Here is a 26,267-nt window from a genome sequence, read left to right as displayed (position 1 = left end):
TCAAACCATTCGTGATCTAACCAATCCCTGTGGTGTAGGTTTTTGAAGACTGATATGCGCAGTGGCCTTTTTCTCTCCCTTCTAATTATACCGATACATTTTGGTACATTGACAGAAGTGTCTTATATATACTGTGTATATACATATATTTTATTTTTTTTTGTGCACAGTTCAGCGTGTGTTAAAAGTGAAAAGATTGATTTATTTTTTGGGTCAGTACGAATATGCACTATTACATGAAATGGGATCCTATGACCTGGTATTGTTTAGAACCTTCAGATGAAAAAGACATGACTCTAACAATGTATGGGAATATCACATAGAATCCACAAGGGAAGCAGCCATGTTTTTGTCCTCTGGTGTTGAATGGTGTACTGTTTTTTTGCCACATAGTGGCTCTTAACCAAAGGATCTTTAAGGTTTCAACTTCTTCTAGTTATCATCCTGGGTGTTTGGGGCAACTAAATTGCTAGTGTATTCTCAGTAAATAATACAGACCAGTGTTTTTTCAATATTGAGCATAGTGTATCTGATCCCAATGACAGTTGGAGGTAGAGATAAAACTAATCTGATTATCATTACTGTTCTTTTTGTTGGGATGCATTAAGAGATCTTCCATTGATGTAGCTTTGGCTCTCTTGTAGCCATTTCTAATGCTTCTCCCATTATATCCCCTATATTTAAATCTCTCTTTGAGGATGGAAGATTGTTGCTCAAATTTCTGGTCTGAGAGTAAATCCGTCGAGTTCTTAGGAACTGACCGACCGGGATGGCCTTGATGACATGATTATAGCTTAACAAAGACCCAGACTTGTACTATGGTTCGAAATGTTGTTGTTGTTTCTGTAATTGTGATGCCACAATAGAGCAAAATTATCATCATCATTGGATGTTGAAGACAATTTTTCTTTGGATACTTACATAATGACTAAGCCTTTGGCCATTTGTGTGGGGGTGCAATCTTCCTAACTAGGCCAGACATATGGGTCCTTGGTTTGTTAAATCAAATTAAGCTAGTCATTGTCTCTTGCCAGACTGATTGGAGCCCTGTTGTCTGTAAATGTGTTTTCCATCAGCCCTTCTGACTGCATAATTCAGAGGAACATTATGCAGTCGGATTGAACTTGCAACTAATGAGAGAGGCAGCCCTCTCCACTAATCCTGTAAGAGAACTGAGTGGTATAAAAAGGCCTTGCTTCTGTCACCAGAGATGGATTCTACATAATCTCAGCCGAGGAATTTCAGTTCCAGCTGAGGAATCAGAAACTGCTTCACTTCAGATATTTTATATGACATCAGGTGAAGAGCTCCAGTTCCAGCTGTGAGGGATCTCAGAACTGCTTCACTTTGGATATGCTAGAGGATTTCAGCCGAGGAGCTACAGTTCCAGCTGAAGGAGCATAGAACTACTTAACTGCTCAATGCTTGCGAACCCAGGTGGGACTACTCGGCCGCCTCGCTACATATCTTTCTGTGCTTTGCCAGCTGCCTAAGCTTGCCGCTATCTCTTCTCAGTGAATGCCCGCCAAAAGCAGGCTGCTGCTGGAATAAGATAGTTGGCCCTGGAAACCCCATAGTCACGAAAATTCTAATCCCTGGCAAGACAGTGTAAAGGTGAGACCTTGTCACTTGTGCCATAATGTGTTTTGCTGTAATTGTACAATATGTTTTTACCTGTTGCTGTCTTACTATTGTGTGGTTCCCTAACCCTGTGTTGTCTGAGTAGTGTTTTGCCCTCGGGGAAGGAGTGTGAGTGTTCAGTGGGATGAGCCCTGGTCTGTGCGATCTTTCTGCAGACAGGCTAGCGGACGAGAGGACCCACTGATACTGGTGTCTTTAGAACTTCTTGTAGCAGGGTGTAACAGGTCACCTTACCCTGGGGTCATTAGATTGCCTCAGGGTACCCTGGCAACTATCGACGTAATTACAACCACGGGGCGCCGATAAAGTTAAAGGGGAGTCCTCGCCCCCTTTTAAGCACTTAGATTCCGTTGCCACAATTGACAGTAACATTTAAGGAGTTAATTGGCCCTGAATGGTTGGGGCCAATATCACAGAGGTTCAGCTGTTATATACTGTTAACACCTACGGGATTTTTGCCCGCTGGGGGCGCTACACTCTAATGCCTTAGTGCAATGAAAACATGGTGCTGAGGAATAAGGACCCTTAACCGCCATTGTGAAAAGGCATATCAGCGGTTGATAAGGGGTTAAAAGGGTTTTCTCAAGTTTCTTGTTTAGGAGTGCACTAATCCTCTGACTCTTGGCTTCCTGCTTTCCCTTGGCCGCCAGGATGGTTTTACCTCTGGCCCAAACCGTGCACTTTCCCAAAGGCCGCATGTGAGAAGCGCATGGAGACTCATATACTTGTAAGCTTTAAAGCAAAATGTTTGCAAATTCGCACTCTTGGCAGGAAACATCCACCTCAGATAACTTAGGCAATGAGCAATAAACTATAGAATTAACAATCCCTCTGTTCTTCAGAACAGAAACAAGTTTTACTAAAAGGTAATTTGCAAAGTTGCTTGTTTTTACAAGCACTTTGCATTTTTTAATAATTTAACAAGATGACAAAATCCCTTTAATTGCTAAATAAGTGAAAAGTTCTGCAATTTTCCAGTATACTTTATTGCAATTCATCATCATTTTTAACAATTTTGTTTGCTGTCAGTTAATGAGAAGCAGCAAACCCAAATATACATTACCAAGTTCTGCTCTTAATTGTCATGTACAGCCCCATGGAATCAATGGTGCTGAATAAATAAATATTAATAATAATGGAAAAGTGAATGAAACTGTGTGCTGTATAGGCAATGCTCTGTGAGCTAAACAGCCTGGACTGCAGGCTGATGGACTGCAGTAAACTAACAGAAATGTGTGCAACGCCTGCTGATGTATTTACATATTACAGAACACCATTGATTGAAAGCTTTATGCCGGCACAGTGCAAAGGCAGAAGACTGCCAATCAATGGCGTGGGGGAGGTGATAGCCAGAGCCCATGAATGTCATAGACTGGACACCAAAATGTCATCACTGAGCAGCCTAGAGCTGCAGGAGATAAATCAGACCTTTTTCAAAACTACAGCAAGAAGCCCAATAAGTGACCCACTGTTAAGGCTGCTTTACACGCAGCGACATCGCTAGCGATGTCGCTTGTGAAAGCACCCGCCCCCGTCATTTGTGCGTCACGGGCAAATCGCTGCCCATGGCGTACAAAATTGCTAGGACCCATCACACCAACTTACCTTCCTAATGACGTCACAGCGACGTCACACGGCAGGCGTCCAATAGAAGCGGAGGGGCAGAGAGCAACCGCATGAAAGTCACGCCCACCTCATTGCCGGAGGACGCAGGTACGGTGTTGTTCGTCGTTCCTGGGGTGTTACATGTAGCGATGTGTGCTGCCTCAGGAACGACGAACAACCTGCGTCCTGCGCCAGCAACGATTTTTTGAAAATGAACGACGTGTCAATGATCAACGATTAGGTGAGTATTTTTGATCATTAACACTCGCTCATAGGTGTCACGCAACAACGTCGCTAACGACGCCGGATGTGCGTCACGAATTCCGTGACCCCGACGACATATCATTAGCGTTATCGTTGCGTGTAAAGCCTCCTTTAGAACCAATGTTTTTCACCCTACTTTATTTTGCCTCAGATGAACGAACCTACTTGGAGCATAGGAGCAGCAGATATTCCTCATCATATGGACTTGCTAAACCCATTTAGTGTAACTACATGCAAGAAACTGGCTACTTTCTTTCACATGAGTTCCCAAATTGTTAATATATCTCTTTCTATTTTCAATAAATATACGGTGACAAGCGAATGGTAACAATGTTTTGAATCTTGAGGCTCCATATCTCATATCCACTAGATCTTCATTTTATAGACAATCATCTTGGCTATCACATACATAAATTTGACTTGCAACTATTTAGCATTTTTATTGGTTTGCTACTAGTGTTTGAAACATTTTTTTCTTCCTGTCTACCACAAATTACAACCTGTTCTCACATTACCTAATAGCTCAGTGTGTTATCAGGGTGATTTCTAAGCGAAAGGTCACTGATTCGAATCAAGGGGCAGCCATGAAGAAGATTTCCCAAGAAAAGAGAAATAGCATCATCCAGCTCATCGATAGCGGTCTCTTGGCCAAGTAAATTACCAATTGCCTGTATCATGTGAGTGGCATGACAGTTGGAAGAACACAAAATGAAGTTCATCCATCCACACAAAAGACAAGAGGTGGATGGCCAGGAAAAATATCGGAGTTAACAAGTTGGCTCATCATAAGGTCGATCAGTTTTGGCGCGACAAACACAGCAATGGAGGTGGTTCATATGCTTCATAATAGGGAGATCACAGGTGTCCAAGCAAGCTTCTTGCGATGCATGTTACACAAGTCCGGAATGGTGGCGTGAAAAAAGGTGAAGAAGCCTAAACTGCAATCTCATCATAAAAAGCGTTGGCTCAAGTTTGCAAATAAGTCCGAAAAGAGGACAGTAGACGATTGGAAACGGGTGATTTGGAGAGATGAGACGAAAGTCAACAGACTAGGCTCTGAAGTGTGTAAATGGGTCTTGGAAGAAACAAGGGAAACTGGGGCTAATGGATCAAGAAATTGAAGGAACTGTAAAGTTTGGTGGAGGAAACCTGATGATATGGGATTGTTTCACAGCCAAAGGCGTTTGATACTTGATGAGAATTGATGGTGGTCTCAATGCTGAGCTATATGTGAGTGTCATATAAGACGAGCTACTTTTATACACTCGAGTAGAATAGGTATGAAAAGGACGACAAAGTGTTACAACAGGCCAAGGATCCAAAGCATACATTTAGATTGGTGAAGAAATGGTTCAATGACAAAGAAGTAGAGGTGCTTGTTTGATCCCCAGATCCAATAGAACATTTGTGGGTAGAGTTGAAGGAAAAGCTGCATGCATACCCTAGTGAGTCAACCAGTATGCACCAACATTGGGACCATGTAGAAGAGATCAGATTTTGGTCAAGACATGCGTCATTCTGATCGAGAACATGCCCAGAAGGATTTAGGCAGTGTTGAAAGTCAAAGGTGGATTAACAAAATAATAAGTGAAATTTAGATTTTTAAGAGCAAAACAGTAACAATGCAGTGACAAGACAAGAATCTGCATAACTAATTAAATGCTAAATAGTTGCACGTCAAATTTATGTATGAGATAGGCAAGATAGTTGTCTATAAAATGAAGGTAGTCTCACGCTCAAAGCTGTAATGGTTGGTGAGATAAGGAAAGTTAAAAGTTCAAACATTGTTACCCTTTTGCTTGTTACTGTATATACAATGAATAAAAAACGTCTACACTCTGAGGCAGGCCCTGGAAGAAATCTGTGCAAAAACTGTGCTTTGGACCCATAGGTGAGCTATCCTAAGATTAGACCATCAATAAAAAAAAACAAACGAAAAAAAAAACAGACAACCCTTTTAAATTTTATTAATTTCACCATTTGAATGCACCATGGTGCCACCATCTCCCCCAACAGTGGCTACCCATCATTCAAGGGAGCAGATGCTGCAGGTGAAGGAAAGTTATTGAGCAAAAGCAAGGACTGTACAGCTATAATCCCTCCTTATATGCCTCTAATCCAAATTTATCCCTCCCCCAGCAGCTATCCCTACACTTTTTTCGAGGTAGTGTGCGCCAAACATCATGTCACCAGGCCTTATATATACCCAATGACGTGTTGCGGCTGACCATTCACAGTAATACCAGTAGGCAACATGGCTGCGGCATTACAGTAATTGGCAGGCAATCCCACATGTTTAGTGGCTGAAAAGAGCCACAAAACATGTGGGGCTGGGAATCGAGCATGGCGCTGGAACACCTGTGATACTCGATTGAGTACCAAGAGTGCACAAGCTCCCCAATGCTCGATCTAGTATCGAGCAGTGGTGAAATCACTCGCCCATCTCGAATAGAAGCATCTGTTATCCATAGGATGTTATGGTTAAACAATTAGTTACTTAGGACACTGTGGTATTATATAAAGTCGTCTACTGCACTATTCAAACCCTTTTTTATGGATTATATATATTGACCAGATGGAAGACAATAGAAGGCTTACTTTCCATCTCTTATCCAATCCTAAATTATAGCCTAGTCCCCAAACTGCTCTCCTCCTTTCAACTACATAATAAATGAATAATAAAATCATTGTCCCCTCCTCACCTCTCAATGAATAAAGGAACTTAACTAGTGATGGGCGGACTCACAAATAACCGGGACTGGTGGGTCCTGGTTATCTGGTTTTTAAAACTCAATCCGGACTCGACGCCGGTCCCCATATAAGTCTATGGGAAGTAGAATCCTGCGATTAAAAATTATGGTAGAAGAGATAGGGGGATAGGAGCAAGTACGCTGTACTTACCGAGGCTCTGTCACAGCTGTAACTGCTTCCAGGCCACTCATTCACTTCCAGGGGCCATGCATTATTCTTCATTGCATATGCACTGCTTTCTCTGCTCACCTGCATCTGTGAGTAGTTGCAGTCAGATGTGCCCCCACTCTGAGTGGCAGCATGTCAGCTAACTACTTCCAATCACAGACGCTACGTGCATCTATCGTGATATAAAATAAATAAAATTGGCATAGAGTCCAACCATATTATGATACCCAGCCATGTGCATATATTGGCTATGTATCAAAATAAGAGGAACCACATGCAGCTTTTTTTTTTATTATTTAAATAATTTAAAAAACTGACGTGCGGTTGCCCCCAATTTTAATACCCAGCCATGATATTGCCCGAAATCTTTGGGCTGGTATTCTCAGGCTGGAGAGACCCATGCTTATTGGGCCACCCCCAGCCTAAAAACAACAGCCTGCAGTCGCCCAGAATTGTCACATCCATTAGATGCAACAATTCCAGCACTTTACTTGGCTCCTCCTGATTGCCCTGGTGTGGTGGCAATCGGGGTAATAAGGGCAATAAGGGACAGCCTACAGCTGTCACTAAGCCCTAGATTAGTAATGGGGAGGATCTATGAGACACCCCCATTACTAATCTGTAAATGAAAGTAAATAAACACAAACACCAAAAAAAATCCTTTATCTGAAGTAAAATACAAAAAATACCCTCTTTCACCCCTTTATCAATGCCAAAACACCCCTCCAGGTGCGACGTAATCCACACGAGGTCCCATAGACGATTCCAGCACTGTTACATTTGAACTGACAGCGTGATCATGGAACATGACTGCCCACTGTGAACTCCAGACAGAGAATGATTGAGCTTCAGGTTATTTGCGGTCACAGCTGGAGATTCCCATGGTCCTCCACCTGTGACCACAGGTAACCTGACTTCAGAGGACCTCAGGTGACCTCATTAAGCTCAGTGAACTCACCTGCATCTCCTGACAGAAAACTACATTTTTTTTGCCAAGAAGTGCAGATTTGGTGCTGAAATTTTTACACCATATTTATGCACCCATTCTACACTTGCTGGCAAAAAAATTGCATCACTACTGCATCATCCCACATGCGGTTTTGATGTGGGTTTTTTTGCCAGGAAGTGTAGATTGGCTGCATGCATATGGTGTACAAATTTAATCATCAAATTTGCATCTCTTGGTCCAAAAATGTAAAAAAAAACAAAAATGTTTTTTTCTGCCAGGAGGTGCAAAATGGCATCAAAACCCCTTTTTTAATATATTTATTTGATGATAAAATGTTCACTCCAAATTCATGCACCCAATCTATACCTCCTGGCAAAAACCCCCCATTAAAATGCGGAATGATGTAGTAGTGATGCGATTTTTTTTTTTTGTCCAGGAGGTGTATATTGGGTGCAGGAATATGGTGTAACATTTTCAGCACCAAATCTATATCTCTTGGTAAAAAAAACGCAGTTTCCTGCCATGAGATGCAGGTCTCACCTGAGGTGAGGTTACTAACTTTACTGAGGTTACCTGAGGACAGGTGTTAGGGCCAGGTGGAAGGGCAGACCCAGGAGGTGGATCCACTGGGCCGAACTCCTTGATGATGGTAAGGGGTCCGGTAGCTGGAGCACTACAGGTAGCAGGGCAGTCTGTGCACAAGAGTATAATGGAGAAGTCCCTGGGACCACGGAGTCTCTGATTGTAGTCCGGGTGACGGAGCTCAGGTTCGGAAGCCGAGATGATGTCAGGCGGAGTCCGGAACCATTGGAGCGAGATGACGGGTCACCACAGGGATCCGAGATGGTACGGACTGTCAGGATGGCAGATAAGCAGCGTTCGGGGGTGCGGGATGCGGCAGGACCGGATGGCGAGGCAGGATCGGCTCTAGAAGAGAGATACGTAAGTATGGCAGAGAGACACAAGGAGACCTGACTCCTAGCTTGGGAAACACGAAGATCAGGCCCCGCCCACTTGGACATTACACCCCTTTATACCCTGAACCTGTGTGCTTTATTTCCTGTCAATGGACGCTGGCCCTTTAAGAAAGGGTCAATGACCGCGCGCGCGCCCTAATGCGCATGCGCGCGGCCCGGGTGCCAGAAGCCAGAGCAGGAAGCTGAGAGGAGGAAGCAGCACAGCCGGGCTGGGGCTGAGACGCCGACGGGCGCCGGGAGCGGGGACCTGGGCGCCTGGGAAGCGCCGGCAATGGATGCTGGAGAGCGGGGAGCGGTGGAGACCGGACTGAAGAACCGGGGAGCGAGGCAGGGGAGCCGGGGAGCGTGACAACAGGTTACCTGTGGTCACAGGTGGAGGACCGTGGTAACCTCCAGCTGTGACCGCAAATAACCTGAGTGATGTCACCGCTGATCGCGAGGCTCAGGATCTGCATGAAGTCCGTAGCGGATGACCGCCCGCTATGGACTTCACGATCGCACTCTGTGACTTCAGATATGTAGCAGAGCTGGAATCACCGTGGGACCAAGTGTGGATTACGTCGGACCTCCAGGGGTGTTTTGGGGTTAATAAAGTGGTGAAAGAGTGTGTTTTTTGTATTTTATTTCAAATAAAGGATTTTCTCAGTGTTTGTGTTTATTTACTTTTACTTACAGATTAGTAATGGTGGGAGTCTTATAGACCCTCCCCATTACTAAACTAGAGCTTAGTGGCAGCTGTGGGCTGTTATTAACCCCTTATTACTCTGATTGCACCCTGCTGGGATTGTCAGATCTAATGGATGCAGCAATCATGGACGGCTGCAGGCTACTATTTTTAGGCTGGGGGTGGCCCAATAAGCATGGGTGTCCCCAGCCGGAGAATACCAGCCCCCAGTTGTCGGGCTTTATCATGGCTGGGTATCAAATTTGGGGGGACAGCACGCTGTTTTTTTTAATTATCTATTTATTTTAATTGTACGATTTAGACCCACAGAAAGGGTCTGTGATTGGTTGCAGGCAGACGCTGTCACACAAGCTGGGGGCGCGTCTGACTGCAACCAATCACAGACACTGATGGGTGGGGAAAGCAGTGCATGCGTGAGGCTAATAAGCATCCCCAGAAGTGAATGGGTTGCTGTGGAAGCAGTTACAGTCGCGCCGGAGCCTCGGTAAGTATGAAGTGCTTGATTCATTCTTATTTCCATAGTTACATAGGTTGATAAAAGACCTAGGTCCATCTAGTTCAATCTTCCTCCACCAATTATACATATTGTCATTAAGACATTTATAACCGACAATGTTGTGTGTACTGAGAAAATCATCCAGCCCTTTTTTAAAAGCTGTTATAGTATCTGCCATTACTACCTCTTGTGGTAGAGCATTCCACAGTCTGACTGCTCTAACTGTAAAGAACCCTTTCCTATTTAGCTGTCGGAATCGCTTTTCTTCCACTTGCAGCGAGTGCCCCCTGGTCCTTAGTATTGTCTTTGGAAGAAATACGTCATGTGCGAGTCCTTTATAATGACCACAGATATATTTATACATATAAATGAGATCTCCTCTGAGACGTCTTTTTTTCTAAGCTAAACATATCTAACTTTTACAACCTGTCATCATATGGGAGGCCTTCCATTCCTTGTAGTAGTCTAGTTGCCTGCCTTTGAACTGACTCTAACTTCTGAATGTCCTTTTTAAAATGTGGAGCCCAAAACTGAATCCCATATTCCAGATGTGGCCTTACAAGTGATTTATAGAGGGGTAACAATACGTTGGGATCTCGGGATCTAATCTCTCTTTTTATACACCCTAGCATCTTGTTTGCTTTTGCAGCTGCTGCCTGACATTGAGTGCTGCTGCTCAACTTATTTGTAATGAGAATACCCAAGTCCTTCTCCTGTTCTGTAGCCCCGAGTTTACTTCCATTTAATGTATACGCAGCTATAGGATTACTCCATCCTAACTGCATTACTTTACATTTATTAATATTAAATCTCATTTGCCAGGTATCTGCCCATTCTGACATCTTATCCAAATCATTTTGTAATATTGTACTATCAAGGTCCGTTTTTAATATCCTACATAGTTTGGTGTCATCGGCAAAGACTGACACTGTACTATCAATCCCATCCACAAGGTCATTAATAAAGAGATTAAAAAGAATTGGTCCTAGCACAGATCCCTGCGGCACCCCACTGCTGACTATGGCCCATTTAGAGAATGTACCATTTATGACTAATCTTTGTTTCCTATATTTTAGCCAATTCCTTACCCAGTTGCATATAGTTTTGCCTAGTCCTTGCTTCTGGAGCTTTAGTATAATGCTATTATGTGGTAGGGATTTTTCATATATGCACAGCATACCTCTTTCCATTGCCTTTAACAGCAACATACATTTCTAATATAATCATAATACATAATCACATATTATTATTTGCACTTGCTTATTAATGTATTTTGTTTGCTATCATGTAAAAGGTCCTGTATATGCACTTTCGGATTTTTGTGTTCTGCTGCCATAATCTGGGATTGTCCCAGTCTCATATCTTTTCTATATGGTTGTTACAAGATTTTAATTTTTGATTCAATAAAATATCTTTTATATATTCTACTTAATTTGGTCACGTTTTTCTCCACGGGTTATATGCCTATACTCAGTGGAGGGATTATTGGATTTGGTATTATGTGGTACAGTATCAAATGCCTTTGCAAAGTCCAAATAAATCACATCAGCTGCATTACCAATATCCAGATTTGCACTTACCGCCTCATAGAACCCCAACAGGTTGGTTAGACACGACTTGTCTTTCATGAATCCATGCTGTTTGTCAGGTATTATATTATTTTCTGCAATATATTTTTGCATGTCATCCCTTAAAATGCCCTCAAAATTTTGCATACTACTGATGTCAGGCTTACTGGACGGTAGATGCCTGGATCTACCCTCTTACCTTTCTTAAATATCGGTACCACATCAGCAATCCTCCAATCCTGAGACACCAACCCTGTTACAAGCGAGTCTAAAAAGATGAGATACAGTGGCCTGTCGATTACTGAGCTCAATTCCCTCAATATTCGTGGATGAATGGTATCTGTCCCGGGGTATTTGTCATTGTTTAATTTACTCAGAAGCAGGCATACTTCTTCTTGTGTTAAATTAATTATATCGGGTAGGTAACTTTGATTTTTAACTATTGGAATGATCCCTGGAACAGTCAGTTCCTTTAATTTTTTTTATTTCCCAAGCTGCCGAATGCTGATCAACACCCGGAATCTGGGTCCGATACTCAGGTAAGTTTGAAACCACACAGATCCGGACTTTTACAGTCTGGGTCCGTTCACCACTAAACTTAACCCTTGCAGACCATTCTTTTTCGAGTACTGATTGCACTATATAAGTGGTTTAAAGGGAACCATAGAATAGATTAAATCAATCTGCTGCAGCATCCTGATGGCTTCTCCTTTCGCCAATCCAATTGATTGACAGGTGTGGCCTGATGTACACACATGAAACAGATCTGTCAATCAACTAGAGCAGTATTGAGAGAATCCGACCTTTAACCCCTTAACGACCGCGGGCCGTAAAATTACGTCCTAGCGGTCATAACGTTACTGCCTCGGTCTCCTGGTAGCAGCTTGCTGCGATCGGCGCACATCTCAGCTGATTTTCACAGCTGAGATGTGTGCCTGCTAGTCACGAGCAGAATCATTATCTGCTCGTGCCGTTTAACCCTTGTAATGGCGCTGTCAATATGTGACAGCGCCATTATAAACGCGATCGCGGTAAAGTTTTACTTACCGCCCGATACCGGACGTCACGTGACATGATCACGTGACTTTCGATGGTTGTCATGGTAGCACAGGGTCATGTGATGACTCCTGTGCTAGACATGAACTACTTTCACTTTCGCTTTCCACGGAGGCCAGGGAGGCAGAAAGTGCACGTATCTGCTGTTTACAGCTGTGTAGCTGTGATCAGCAGATAGTGCAGAGCGATCGGATTGCTGATCGCTATAGCCCCTTAGGGGGACTAGTAAAATAAAAAAAAAAAGTAAAAAAAAAGTTTTAAAAAATTAAAAAAAAAAACAAAAAAACATAAGTTCAAATCACCCCCTTTTCGCCCCATTGAAAATTAAAGGGTTAAAAAAATAAAAAATATACACACATTTGGTATCGCCGCGTTCAGAAACGCCCGATCTATCAAAATGTAAAATCAATTAATCTGATAAGTAAACGGCGTAGCGGCAAAAAAATTCCAAACGCCAAAATGACGTTTTTTTGTCGCCACAACTTTTGCGCAAAATGCAATAACAGGTGATCAAAACGTAGCATCTGTGCAAAAATTATACCGTTAAAAACGTCAGCTCGAGTCGCAAAAAATAAGCCATCACTGAGCTTCAGATCCCGAAAAATGAGAACGGTACGGGTCACGGAATATGGCGTAAAACGTGCGCCACTTTTTTCAGACAAACTTCTGAATTTTTTTTAACCCCTTATATAAAAGTAAACCTATACATGTTTGGTGTCTACGAACTCGCACTGACCTGAGGCATCACACCCACATATCAGTTTTACCATACAGTGAACACAGTGAATAAAATATCTCAAAAACAATAATGCTATTGCACTTTTTTTGCAATTTTTCTGCATTTGGAATTTTTTTGACATTTTCCAGTACACTATATGGTAAAACCTATGGTTTCATTGAAACGTACAGCTCGTTCCGCAAAAAATGAGCCCTCAAATGACCGTATTGACTGAAAAATAAAAAAGTTACGTCTCTTAGAAAAAGAATGGCGAAAAAAAAAACCGGAAAGCGAAAAATCGGCCGGTCGTGAAGGGGTTAAGCTATATTTTTTCTGAAACCTTGCAGTGTTTAAGATAAAAATATACCCAGTGCAATTGCGTAGTCAGGCTGCAACTCATGCTGTCCACAGCTTGATTGAGATATATATATATATATATATATATATATATATACACACAGTACAGACCAAAAGTTTGGACACACCTTCTCATCTCTAGAAAAACTATTAAGAGGAGACTTTGTGCAGCAGGCCTTCATGGTAAAATAGCTGCTAGGAAACCACTGCTAAGGACAGGCAACAAGCACCAGAGACTTGTTTGGGCCAAAGAACACAAGAAATGGACATTAGACCAGTGGAAATCTGTGCTTTGGTCTGATGAGTCCAAATTTGAGACCTTTGGTTCCAACCACCGTGTCTTTGTAGAAAAGGTGAACGGATGGACTCTACATGGCTGGTTCCCACCGTGAAGCATGGAGGAGGTGTGATGGTGTGGGGGTGCTATATTGGTGACACTGTTGGGGATTTATTCAAAACTGATGGCATACTGAACCAGCATGGCTACCACAGCATCTTGCAGCGGCATGCTATTCCATCCGGTTTGCGTTTAGTTGAACCATCATTTATTTTTCAACAGGACAATGACCCCAAACACACCTCCAGGCTGTGTAAGGGCTATTTGACTAAGAAGGAGAGTGATGGGGTGCTACGCCAGATGACCTGGCCTCCACAGTCACCAGACCTGAACACAATCGAGATGGTTTGGGGTGAGCTGGACCGCAGAGTGAAGGCAAAAGGGTCAACAAGTGCTAAGCATTTCTGGGAACTCATTCAAGACTGTTGGAAAACCATTTCTGGTGACTACCTCTTGACGCTCATCAAGAGAATGCCAAGAGTATGCAAAGTAGTAATGAAAACAAAAAGTGGCTACTTTGAAGAACCTAGAATATAAGACATATTTTCAGTTGTTTCACACTTTTTTAAGTATTTCATTCCACATGTTTTAATTCATAGTTTTGATCCCTTCAATGTGAATCTACAATTTTCAGAGTCCTGAAAATAAAGAAAACTCTTTGAATGAGAAGGTGTGTCCAAACTTTTGGTCTGTAAAATATATAAATATATAAATATATATATATATATAATATATTTTATATATATATATGTATATATATATATATATATATATATATATATATATATATACATATATATGACTGTACACAATGTCTAATATTGGAAAAAAAATATTGCAATCTTCTCGGGTACCGTGGGGAGCTGCAGTGATGTGACTGTTCATATATAGGCACTGATATAACTGGAGGCTAATGATAGTAGCATGTGTTGTCTATAGGATGTTATGGTTAAACAATTAGATTTTAAACCTTTTTTGTGGGTTATACATATTGACCAGAGGACAGAAGAAAACTATTGGCATACTTAGCATCTATAGTGAGTGCTTTCCAAACATACATACGAAAAATGGATGCAAAAGATTTTGTGAACAGAGACTAATATTGCTCAAAGTCTGTCTGTCAGGTTAAAAAAAAAACTACAGCATAAAAGCTTACTGTAAAACTGCAATCATACATACACAAGAATCTAGATAAATATCACATACACTCATTTATACACAGAAATCCACACAGAAGGAATTAACATAGTTTATACACATAGGGGCCAATTCATCAAGATGCTTATGCCAGAAATGTGGCGTAAACACCGTAATAAGTCACAATATTTTTGCACAACTTGCAGTTCTGCAAAATTATTCTGACTTTTGGCATTAACATGCCAGTCCTGGCCAGCTACACCTTTATGCGGCCAATCACTGGTTACACCAGGACGTCTGAACTAAGCACTCATCCTGAACTGGCGAGGACCTCCGGAGTGGCCTGCATTGGATCTACCGGGCTGCTGGAACATGGATATACCTCTATGTTTTAACACTAGAAGTCCCAGAGAGGGGTCATTTAACATTTTTACCTTTGGAACCCAGAGACGGGTCGAATGACCTGAAGGATTTTAGCTAACTTCCTATAATCAGTCTATTGTTCTGTAATTAAGGCCATTACTGTCGCACCACAGGAGGTTGTTGTTTTCCATTGAGTTTAGCCATTTAGTTTCTAGTTCTATTCAGTTTGGACAAAAGGGTACTTTACATGATGCGACATCGCTAGTGATCTCGTTAGCGATGTGAAATTCTAGAGCGCAAGTGCGATCTTTCGAGATCGCACATGCGTAAAATGACCTATGTGCGATCTCGAAAGATCGCACTTGCTATCTAGAATTTCACATTGCTAACGAGATCGCTAGCGATGTCGCAGCATGTAAAGTACCCTTTAGGGTCATTTGACCCTCTTTCGGGACTTCAGGGGGGAGCTCGAAATTTCTGTGACTTCTAGTGTTAAAACTATCCACATTTAGTAAAAATAATTATTTCAAAGTTGGGCAACCCCTTTAAATAGAATGCGTGAAGTCTCTATGGTAGCTGCTGTTGCCCCCGAAACCTCCACCTTTTCAGACTGTACTTTTACACATTTTTTCCGAAGATACATCAGTCAGTTGAATGCAGCACAGAAGATGATTAGGAGATCTGATTATTCAGATCATGGATTACAATTGATATAAAACATGACTGATCATATCCAAAACCAGAACATGGCAGCTCAGAAAGTGCAAGAATATGCATTAATGTGCGTGTGTCCGTAATAAATCTGCTTTTTTGTCTTCAGGACACGGAATAGGTTTTATACCGCACCTGTCACCCGCAGTGGAGCAGCTGCTGTAAAGTTAATGGTCCTGCAAGCAAAACACATGGAAGAACTAAGACATTTATCTGCATTGTAATGAAGCTTGCAACAAGCAATCAAATAATACAACTCAGGACACACTACATCTTGTCTTTATTGTATATTTAATTACAACTATTAACAATCCCAGGCTGCACTGATTGCCTGGACCTTTAAAAACTGTACAGTTGTACTTTCATTGTGTCAAAGTGGTAAAAAAACATCCATCGCTCTCAAAGAAGTGAGAACATTCAGAATGACTCACAATAGGATCAAGAAGTGATAAATAACTTTACAGGTTATATAACTGTATAAAACAGAGCAAAACACTGGCAGGCCTGAAATCAAGCCTATCATTCACTTAGCACAAGGTCAATGGTTCTTGAGCAGTCATCATTTCTTTAATGGTATCTTTCACTTTATACGCTGCACACCCTTCTACTATACCATCGATATAAAATATTAAATATTGTATGCCACCTCTGCTCTGGTATAAATACAGAAAACTGTTATAACTATTATAACTATAACTCACTTTTCCTTTAAAGTGAATCTGTCACCCCAAATTATGTGATATCTGTCCCTGTGCAGGAGCAAACAGAACTCACTCTCTCCTCACTTCTGACATTGCTTTTCCTCCTGGCTATTACTTCAGTGCAGGAGTGCGCACAGAAATCACTCTCTCCGTGCTTTGGCCATCACCCCGACTCCTCAACTATCACTTCAGTGCGGGAGCGAGCACAGAAATCACTCTCCTCTCTTTGGACATGACCTCGACTCCTCTGCAATCTCACTTCACTGCAGGAGCGGACATAGAGATCACTCTCTCCTCTGCTATCTCACTTCAGTGCGGGAGCGAGCACAGAAATCACTCTCTCCTCTCTTTGGACATCACCTCGACTCCTCTGCTATCTTACTTCAGTGCAGGAGAAAGCATAGAGATCACTCTCTCCTCTTTTCTGACATTACCCCGACTCCTCTGCTACCACTTCCGTGCAGGAGCAGACTCAGAAATCACTCTCTCCTCTCTTTGGACATCACCTCGACTCCTCTGCTATCTTACTTCAGTGCAGGAGCGAGCATAGAGATCACTCTCTCCTCTTTTCTGACATTACCCCGACTCCTCTGCTACCACTTCCGTGCAGGAGCAAACTCAGAAATCACTCTCTCCTCTCTTCGGACATCAACCTGACTCCTCTGCCATCACTTCAGTGCAGTAGGAAGCACAGAGATCACTCTCTCCTCACTTTGGACATCACCCCGACTCCTCTGCTATCACTTCAGTGCAGGAGGGAGCACAAAATTCACTCTATCCTCGCTTTGGACCTCGCCCCAACTCTTCTGCTATCACTTCAATATGGAAGTGAGCACAGAAATGAGTCTCCTCGCAGTTGACATTATTTCATAAGCTATACCTGAGTGATGTGGTCAGCAATGAGAGAAGGATTTCTGTGCTCCCTCCTCCACTTAAGTAATAGTAGAGGAGTCTTGGTGATGTCCGAAGCAAGAAGAGAGTGATTTCTGTGCCTTCTCCTGTACAGGAAAGTGATTACATAACTGAGGCTTTTCTTCAGACAACGCTGGCTACGGGCAAGCCTACGCTATCAATCAGAATGGAAAGAGTGACATTAAATATGTGGGTACAGCAGTGCATTTTTAGCCATGCTAAGGGTGAATGAGCACCTTCATTTGCATATTACAATAAAGTGGTAAAAGATGAACAGATTTAAAAACAAAAAGAATGAGTTTATTGTTGCCCCATCTCCGCCTTGTCCTACAAGGCGATATGGTTAATTTGAAGTGTAAATTTGGGGTGACAGACATCCCTTGGAAGCACAGAATAACTGATGAAACCAAGCACAGGCCTAGCATTAAAGTGCTCCTTCTCACCTGCTTGTTTTCACTCTATCCCCACCCTGCCTTTTTTGATTGACAGCTCTGGCTTGATAGAGCAAAAAAATGGTAGAGGTAGATGGAAAACAACTAGGTGGGAAGGTGCACTTATTTGGTGTGAATAGTCATTTTGTGCTGGTAGAGTTCCTTTAATGGTTGGAGAGTATACGATTTCCTAGATGTACAGAACATAAACTGTGAGAGGTTTTTCCTGTAACTGATCTTCACATTAATTATGTCATGATGTATTTCTAATAAAGCTGTGTGATTTTTCACATGAAAGTCATTGTAGTCATCTCATTTCTCTACTATAATCTTGAAAAATATACAAATTTTTGACTGACAAGATAACTAGTATTCCTGTGGTTTTCAGTCAGGCATAGAACTTTAATGACTTGTGTCAACCCCAAATGAAATGTGTTGTCCATGATTAGAAAAACATTCCAAAAATAGTGCTGTGCACAATCGTTTTGCAGCATTTGACAAAAAAAAATAATAAAAAGTAGAACCCTGTACAACCCTTTTAAAGATTTTAGGTCAGTGCTAATAGGTCCCTTTAATTTATCCAGCCCATGAGGAAAAATGTCAACATAATGTGTTTTGCCATTTAAACAGGAATATAAAAAATAATAAAAGGTTATAATAATGTAAAGTCAAAAATGTTAACTAAAATATCTAAATATATAGTGTGTGTTCCACCCATTGAAGTTAAAGAGTTATTCCCATCTCTGCCTTTCATGGTCAGAGAGTAGAATCACCGCTTGTAGGTCCCGGCCACAAAAGGTGGAGTCAAGAAACCAGCGGCACACATCTAGACTATTGCTCCCATCCAAGAAGAATGGGGTTACGGGAACAACACAGCAACGCGATCTGTACTATTGGCATAATTCTTATTCATTCCAATCACAGTTACACAAAGAGCGTAACGCAGTTGCATTTCCGCTGTTTTTGTTCCCCTGCCTCTAATGACCAGGAGCTAGAAGCAGTTACTTCTGTGTCCGAATTACAGGCAGAGATGAGATTAACCTTAATTTACCACAATCCGTAGCCTTTTTATTCCAAATCTGCCATGGATGGAATACTGGATTCGAAAAGTGAACAAGTATCTTTTGAATCCTATACACATGCATGCGCTTTTTTTGAGTACATATTTATTTGTATGGTATAAAAATCAATCGGCATTTTTTCTTTTCGCTTAATTGACTTTTCTTTTACATCTTGTAGTATATGTTGTGTTTTAGTTGCCAAATTCTTCAAAATGGTGCTTATTTCTTCATAAATTTTGCACAGAATAAAACATGTTTCTTTGTTTTTGCCTTTTGCTTTTTTTTCGCCTTTTCAAAAAAGTTGCATGATGCGTTACAATGTCACGTGCAACTCTAACATTTATGCAAAAAAATTCTGCCATACAAAATCACTACACGGAGATACTAGACTATATTTATGTTAAAATTTTGCGGCTTTTTAAAAAGTTGGAAATAAGAACTAGGCAACAAACATCTGGATTACAAAAAAACACACGCACATTGGGGCACAAAAAAATGAACAAAAGAACAAATAGAAAATAAGCTTCAAAATAGTTGCAATCTAGAAGAAAAATTTGGACTAAGACAAAAGTAATTCTTAAAAGGCTGCAGACACACGACCGTATATTCTCTCTGCCAGAGAATCGGATCAGTTATGTTAATGACACTCCGATCAAACGCTGATCAGAGTGTCAGCTTAATGTGATCTGATAGCATACTGTCAGGAGATGTTGGAGAACAAATTATCTCCATCAACTCCATTCTGTGAGTTCGTGGAAATTGGATGTCATTCAAGTACAGTTTGATGATCTTCACACACCCATAGACTTGAATGGGTGCACGCCATCCAAGTTGCGAAGCCACTCACAGCATGAGAAAAAAAGTGCTGAACATTACTGCCCCATATTTTAACATTGGATTGGGGGCTATTCGATAAAACATCGAAAATACTCGTCCGAGTTCTAAGCTCATGTGAGCGAGCCATAACATGAGGAATTAAAAACATAGATGCAAATGTAATAATGAATAGAGCTCATTGTTTTAGTGAAAAAGGTACAAGAGGCTGTACAGTACGATGTGCCAGTGCGGAGAACTCAAACTGTGCCCTTTCAATGCTTTTCCTGGCTAATTTGCATATTTCTTCAAAATTTGATTTCTTACCGCTGGCACATCAGATTGATAATAAACATATACAGCCATATCACTACTTTCAGTAGTAAAACCATTTAGAAATATTCTTTTTAAAACACCAAGGGTAAAACTAAAAAGGTTTGCAGAGTAACTACTTCACAGTTTGGCCCTTTCACAGGTCCGTATAAAACACCTATATGTGGCACAGTTCGTTTTTACCATGCGCATTCATTTTTATCACCCATCCTTGTGTATGTTTTTAAAAAATGTGTGTAGTTCGTGTTTTCCGGTGAGGATATAGAAAATGAAATTACAAACCTTCTCCTATACTTTAAATGTTAAACATGTACAGTATATGGATGATTCATAGATGGCATACTAAGTGACCAGAGGAAGCTGTGCTTTGGCTCCCAGGTTGTATCAAAAACAGATATTTTGAAATGTTATCATCTATGGCCTTAGAGTAATATTCACTACTCACAAAAAAGTTAGAGATATTTGGCTTTCAGGTGACAATTATGGAAAATGTAAAATGTTCACACTATACTGATATTTTTTGAAGAAAGTAGGGCATTTAAGTAGAATCATGCAATGGTGATTTCCACATTTCAAACTATTTATTGAAACAAAAGCCAACAACAGTTGTGGGTATGTCTTACCCAAAAATGTCAATGTCTCCATAACTTGTTATGTGGCCTTGAGCATCAATTACAATTTGACAACAACGTCTCATGCTATTCACAAGTGGTATTATTGTCTACTGAGGCATAGCATTCCGATTCATCTGATCCCATAGGTTGTCTATGGAATTTAGGTCTGGATAAAGTGCAGGCCAATTCATTTGTGGTACCCCAGTCTCTAGCAGATGTTCCCTAATGATGCGACCTCCGATGAGCTTTGATCATTGTCATCCATGAAGATGAAATTAGGCCTTAGTTGTTTATGCAGAGGCATAATGCCTGGATTAATGAGGCTATTCAAGTAGTAGGGGCTTGTCACTTTACCATACACAAAGTGTACGGCAGTTCTGTATTGACTAGACACACATGCCTACAATGTAAAACCACAACCACCAAAGGCTCATCACCTGATATACCGCGCTCTCATTGATGCCTCCAACATCATTGGTCGCCATAATTTCTGTTCAGATTGAATTGAGTTTCATCACTGAACAGCACTGAGGACCCAGTGTAGATGCTCCCTGGCTCATACAAGACCATTGTGCCTGTGCCTGGTGGTGTGGTTTGGTCAGGTACCCTTGCAGATCATCTAGCAAGGAGACCAGGCTGATGTTAAAGGTTTCGAATGGTCTGACGTGACACTTGGTTGTATGGCATTCATCATCTGTTTTCAAAAAGTTTTGTTCACAATGAAGCAGTCATCATTGTGGGATGTGGCCAAAGGACATCCACTTCTATGCTTTTCTGTGACTCTCCCAGTCTCTCTGTATCTATGTTGAAACCTGCTAATGACACTCTGTGACACTTTAAGTTCAATGGCCACTTACGTCTGAGAACATCCTGCTTGAAACCTCACAATAGTGAGGTGCTGTTGATAAATTGTTAGGTGTCGACCTTGTCTCATGATCACAAAATATGAACAACATGATGAGGAGGACTGTTTAACCCCTTAGCGACCCATGACGTACTGGGTACTTCATGGATCGTGTGCCGGTAAGCCCCGCCCCCTGCCGCCGGCAGGCGGCCGCGATCCGCGCACATATCAACTGTTATCAACAGCTGACATGTGTGCCTGCTAGCTGCGGGTTGAATCGCTTCCACCCGCGCCCATTAACCCCTTACATTTCGCTGCCAAAATCTTGGCAGCGATATGTGTATGGGCGCCGCCATGACAGTGACTTACCCCGCCCCCACCGGAAGTCACGTGACATGACCACGTGACTTTCGGCGGTTGCCATGGTAGCACAGGGTCATGTGATGACGCCTGTAGCTAACATGACTCACTTCCTCTCAATGCCGGAATACAGCCGGCATTGAAAGTGAAGCAGCAAATCTGCAGTTCTCAGCTCTGTAGCTGAGATCTGCAGATAGTGCAGAGTGACCGGATTGCTGATCGCAATAGCCCCCTAGGGGGACTAGTAAAATAAAAAAAAAGTAAAAAAAAAGTTTTAAAAAATTAAAGAAAAATAAAAAAAAGCTAAAAGTTCAAATCACCCCCCTTTCACCCCATTGAAAATTAATGGGTTAAAAAAATAAAAAATACATACATATTTGGTATCGCCACGTTCAGAAATAACCGATCTATCAAAATATAAAATCAATGAATCTGATCAGTAAACGGCGTAGCGGCAAAAAAATTCCAAACGCCAAAATTACGTTTTTTGGTCGCCACAAATTTTGCGCAAAATGCAATAACAGGCGATCAAAATGTAGCATCTGCGCAAAAATTGTACCGTTAAAAACGTCAGGTCGAGACGCAAAAAATAAGCCATCACTTTGCCTCAGATCCTGAAAAATGAGAACGCTACGGGTTTTGGAAAATGGCGCAAAACGTGCGCCACGTTTTTTGGACAAGCTTGTTAATTTTTTTTAACCCCTTAGATACAAGTAAACCTATACATGTTTGGTGTCTACAAACTCGCACCGACCTGAGGCATCACATAGATACCTCAGTTTTACCATATAGTGAACACAGTGAATTAAATATTCCAAAAACTATTGTACGATCACACTGCAATTTTTCCGCACTTGGAATTTTTTTGCCGTTTTCCAGTACACTATATGGTAAAACTTATGGTTTCATTTAAAAGTACAACTCGTCCCGCAAAAAACAAGCCCTCATATGGCAAGATTGATGGAAAAATAAAAAAGTTACGCCTCTCAGAAGAAGGGGAGCAAAAAACAAAAACGCAAAAACGGAAAGTGCCCGGGGGCTGAAGGGGTTAAATAACAATCCTAATTGAACCCCAAAATGAATTGGTGATTCATGGATGAAACACCTGTTGTGAATTTTGCCATCAAACTTGTTGTTAGAGAACAGCAAGTTGTGCAAAAACTACGGAAAGATTGAACAGTTGGACATGTGCATTCAAAAGTTTAGAAAAGGTCACATTAAGTTCACATGACAAGGATAGAGGGCATTTTAGGATCATCCTGAAATTTCACCCAAAAGCCAAATATCCCTTTTTGTGAGTAGTGTAATTTAAAGTAAACTTGTCACATCCAGAAACACTATTTATGTACAAATTCTGCAGTGTTTTATGGATAAATCCTTTGTAGCCAGTTTACTAGAGAAGTGGCTGCAACAAGAAAATGTGCATGCTCATTTCTAGAGATCAAAGGACCCGTTAAAATTCGTTTCATCTGGACTGTAGATAAAGTTCCGTTTTGGACCTGAACTCCAGTGGAAGTCACTGATTGGCAGTTCGGGTCTCCGCCCACATACAGCCTGCCATAAACTAATAACTTCTGGGGGTGGGTGGATGGGGTTTTTCCATTTTTTTTTTTTGGTGCACACTACATTGATAATTCTGAATTTACCCCCAGTGTGAGATATTTAAACACTGCAAGCGGCTCGCACTGAGCGGAGCACCGAGTGTATCCAAGCACAGCGATGCTTGCACAGGTGGTGACTTGCATACATTAAGCATCTAAGCTCCGAACTTGAACACTATTTTTTTTAGTAAAGTCCGCGTTCGGTATGAACACCAAACTTTACTTTTTAGTTTTGAACATATCTACTGATTTCCTGTAATAGGGTTAATGCAGGGAGCTGTTAGAGTCACCATTCAATACACAGTAAGTGCCACTCCACGATGCATTGCCCTGCACACATACACTGCATACATGCTGCAGAGCTGTCAATCATAGTACCAGGGAGTGGTGACAATGTGCTCACAGTATAGTGAGCAGTGACTAACTGTTCCCTGTTTCACCCCGAAATGAGCGACTGCAGAGGGAATATAACTTCATTTTCTCCTTGTAATTGCTGCTCGAGTAAGTCAGCTACATGGGTGTTCTAAGCTATTTATCTATAGAATTACATTATATCTGCAGATAATGAGTGTTTCGAAACTGGTTAAGGCAGACTGTTATTAATAGTGATCAGCAGAACAGCAGTAGTCACTGAGAGAGGAGGTTTCATTGTTGCTAAGCAACCTAAAGTTAAAAAGTCTTTTTATGTTTCCTATAAAAATGTAGTTGATCTTTTTCGCTCTCGCAGTAGGATACTGATTCACAAGGAAATACATGTGGTATGTCAGATATTTGCATCAAAGGTCTTTGAAGACTGCAGATTATAGTAGAGATAATGACTTCAACGCTTTCCGTTTAATTTTCTCGGTCAAACAAAACTCCACCGACTTTAAGTGACTCAATTACCCCCACAATTAATCATTTATCAAATGGTGATGTGTGTTTTGCCAAAAATGTCTGTCATTCTGCCGATTACATTTCCAGTTTGGTGATTTTGTGTGACAGTCGTAGGACAGGCACAATGACCACATTAGCACATCGCCGCGTCTTACCAAAACATCACCAAAAGCACAAACAAGTTGTGAAAGAGAGATCTCTGCCCTAACAAGGTGTATATGAGACGCTGGCCGTGATATCACGTGGGGCCGTGGACTGGAATATGAGAAATATATCATTTACTGACATCTGGTGTACTGTAGTATATACAAGACAGTGCTATCATGTAAAACATACCGGGCCGATCACATCTCTGACCATTGTGCTATCAATAAAGAAATGATATATCTGCCAATAGTGTGCGATCATTGTGTGCTGCATGATAGTGAGAAAATGTTCTTTTCACAAGTATTCTGTAAACCTTATCACATGCAATCAAAAACACAATAAAAGCTCCAGGATTGTCCGTTTCCACCATCACTTCTCTGTAAAGGATTTAATGCTTTGTTGCATGGAAAAGATCCGAGCTATTAGCTTGTGCCATTAGTTATGAGAAAAGCCGCCAAGGAATTCTCCTACACCGCTCAAAAATGGGATGTGAACATTCTTGGCCCTGAACCACAGTATCGAGCTGCCAGGCTGAGGATCTGCTTCCAGTGTCTTCTACGCAGCTTGGTCTCTAGAGGATTAGCTTTACCAACTGGCTCTGACAGCTTCAATGTCGCTTACCAAATTCTGAGCAAGACATATGCCAAATATCTAGGAGGGAAAAAACAGAAATGCTTGTATTATGTGAACGTGGGACATATAGTGTACAAATTATGTTAGGACATTCATTCACTGTCATGTATGCAGCACCAACATATAGGAACAACTAGGAACAATCTCTAGAAGGCACCCAGTTTTGAGAATTTTGAAGAAATCGACAAAAGCACAAAGAGAACAAAAAAACGTCATGCAGTATTACCTTTGGGTGGGTTCACACCCAGAAATCAAATGTGCACGGCAACTACCAACCATGGAGAAAATATGCAAGATATACTGTGTATATGTATATATATATACACATATATATATATATATACCTGGCTCATCCCAATTGCCCTGGTGCAGTGGCAATTGGGGTAATAATTAGTTAATGGCAGCCCATAGCAGCTTCTAAATCCTAGATTAGTCATGGCAGGCGTTTATGAGACACCCCCTCATCACTAATCTGTTAGTGAAAGTAAATAAACACTAACACCGAAAAATCCTTTATTTGATATAAAAGACAAAAAAACCACTCTCTTTCACCACCACCACCCTTCTTCACCACCCCCAAACACCTCTCCAGGTCTGACGTAATCCACACGAAGTCCCACAACGCTTCCAGCACTCCTACATCTGACACTCACAGTGAGCGCCATAGAACAAGACTGCCCGCTGTGAGCTGCATGCAGCAACTGAAATAAGTCACGCTATGAGCGGTGACGTCACTCAGAATAGCCGCTGCCACAGCTGGAGTCTTCCACCTGTGACCTCAAATCACCTGAGTGACTGATATGAGCCACGCGATTAGCGGTGCCATCACTCATGTGATTTCTGGTCAATGCTGGAGTCCTTGACCTGTAACCACAAATCAGGCCGTGATACAGAGACAGAACTATGAGATGAGAATTAACTCGGGTGAACCTCTGATGTCACAACAGTGGGCCAAGCACAACTGCCTGTGTTGTGGAACTGACGTCAGAGGTTCACCCAAGCTCATGACAGAACACAGAGACACAGCCGTGCGATGACAATGAACTTGGGTGAACCTCTGACATCACAGCTGTGGGCTCCGCCCTATTGCCTGTGTCGCGGCACTGACATCAAAGATTCACTCGAGTTCATTCTTATCGTGTGCCTCTGTCTTTGCCT

The 26,267-nt window shown here is 41.6% G+C and overlaps 1 protein-coding gene across 2 annotated transcripts in view; it reads right to left on the bottom strand.

Moving 5' to 3' along the window:
- Positions 1 to 16,046: 16,046 nt before the first annotated feature.
- Positions 16,047 to 26,267, bottom strand: part of TSPAN5 (tetraspanin 5) — a 275,119-nt gene continuing 264,898 nt past the window's right edge. For both annotated transcript variants that reach the window (XM_075350919.1, XM_075350927.1), the window contains one exon: positions 16,047 to 25,127. In XM_075350919.1, coding sequence (XP_075207034.1) covers positions 25,062 to 25,127 — 66 coding nt within the window. In that variant the 3' untranslated portion in view covers positions 16,047 to 25,061. The remainder of the gene's footprint in view (positions 25,128 to 26,267) is intronic.

The sequence above is a fragment of the Anomaloglossus baeobatrachus genome, chromosome 1 (assembly GCF_048569485.1).
Source record: "Anomaloglossus baeobatrachus isolate aAnoBae1 chromosome 1, aAnoBae1.hap1, whole genome shotgun sequence".
NCBI lineage: Eukaryota > Metazoa > Chordata > Amphibia > Anura > Aromobatidae > Anomaloglossus > Anomaloglossus baeobatrachus.
The sequence above is the reverse complement of the archived record's forward strand: the minus strand, read 5'-3'. Positions and strand labels throughout refer to the sequence as shown.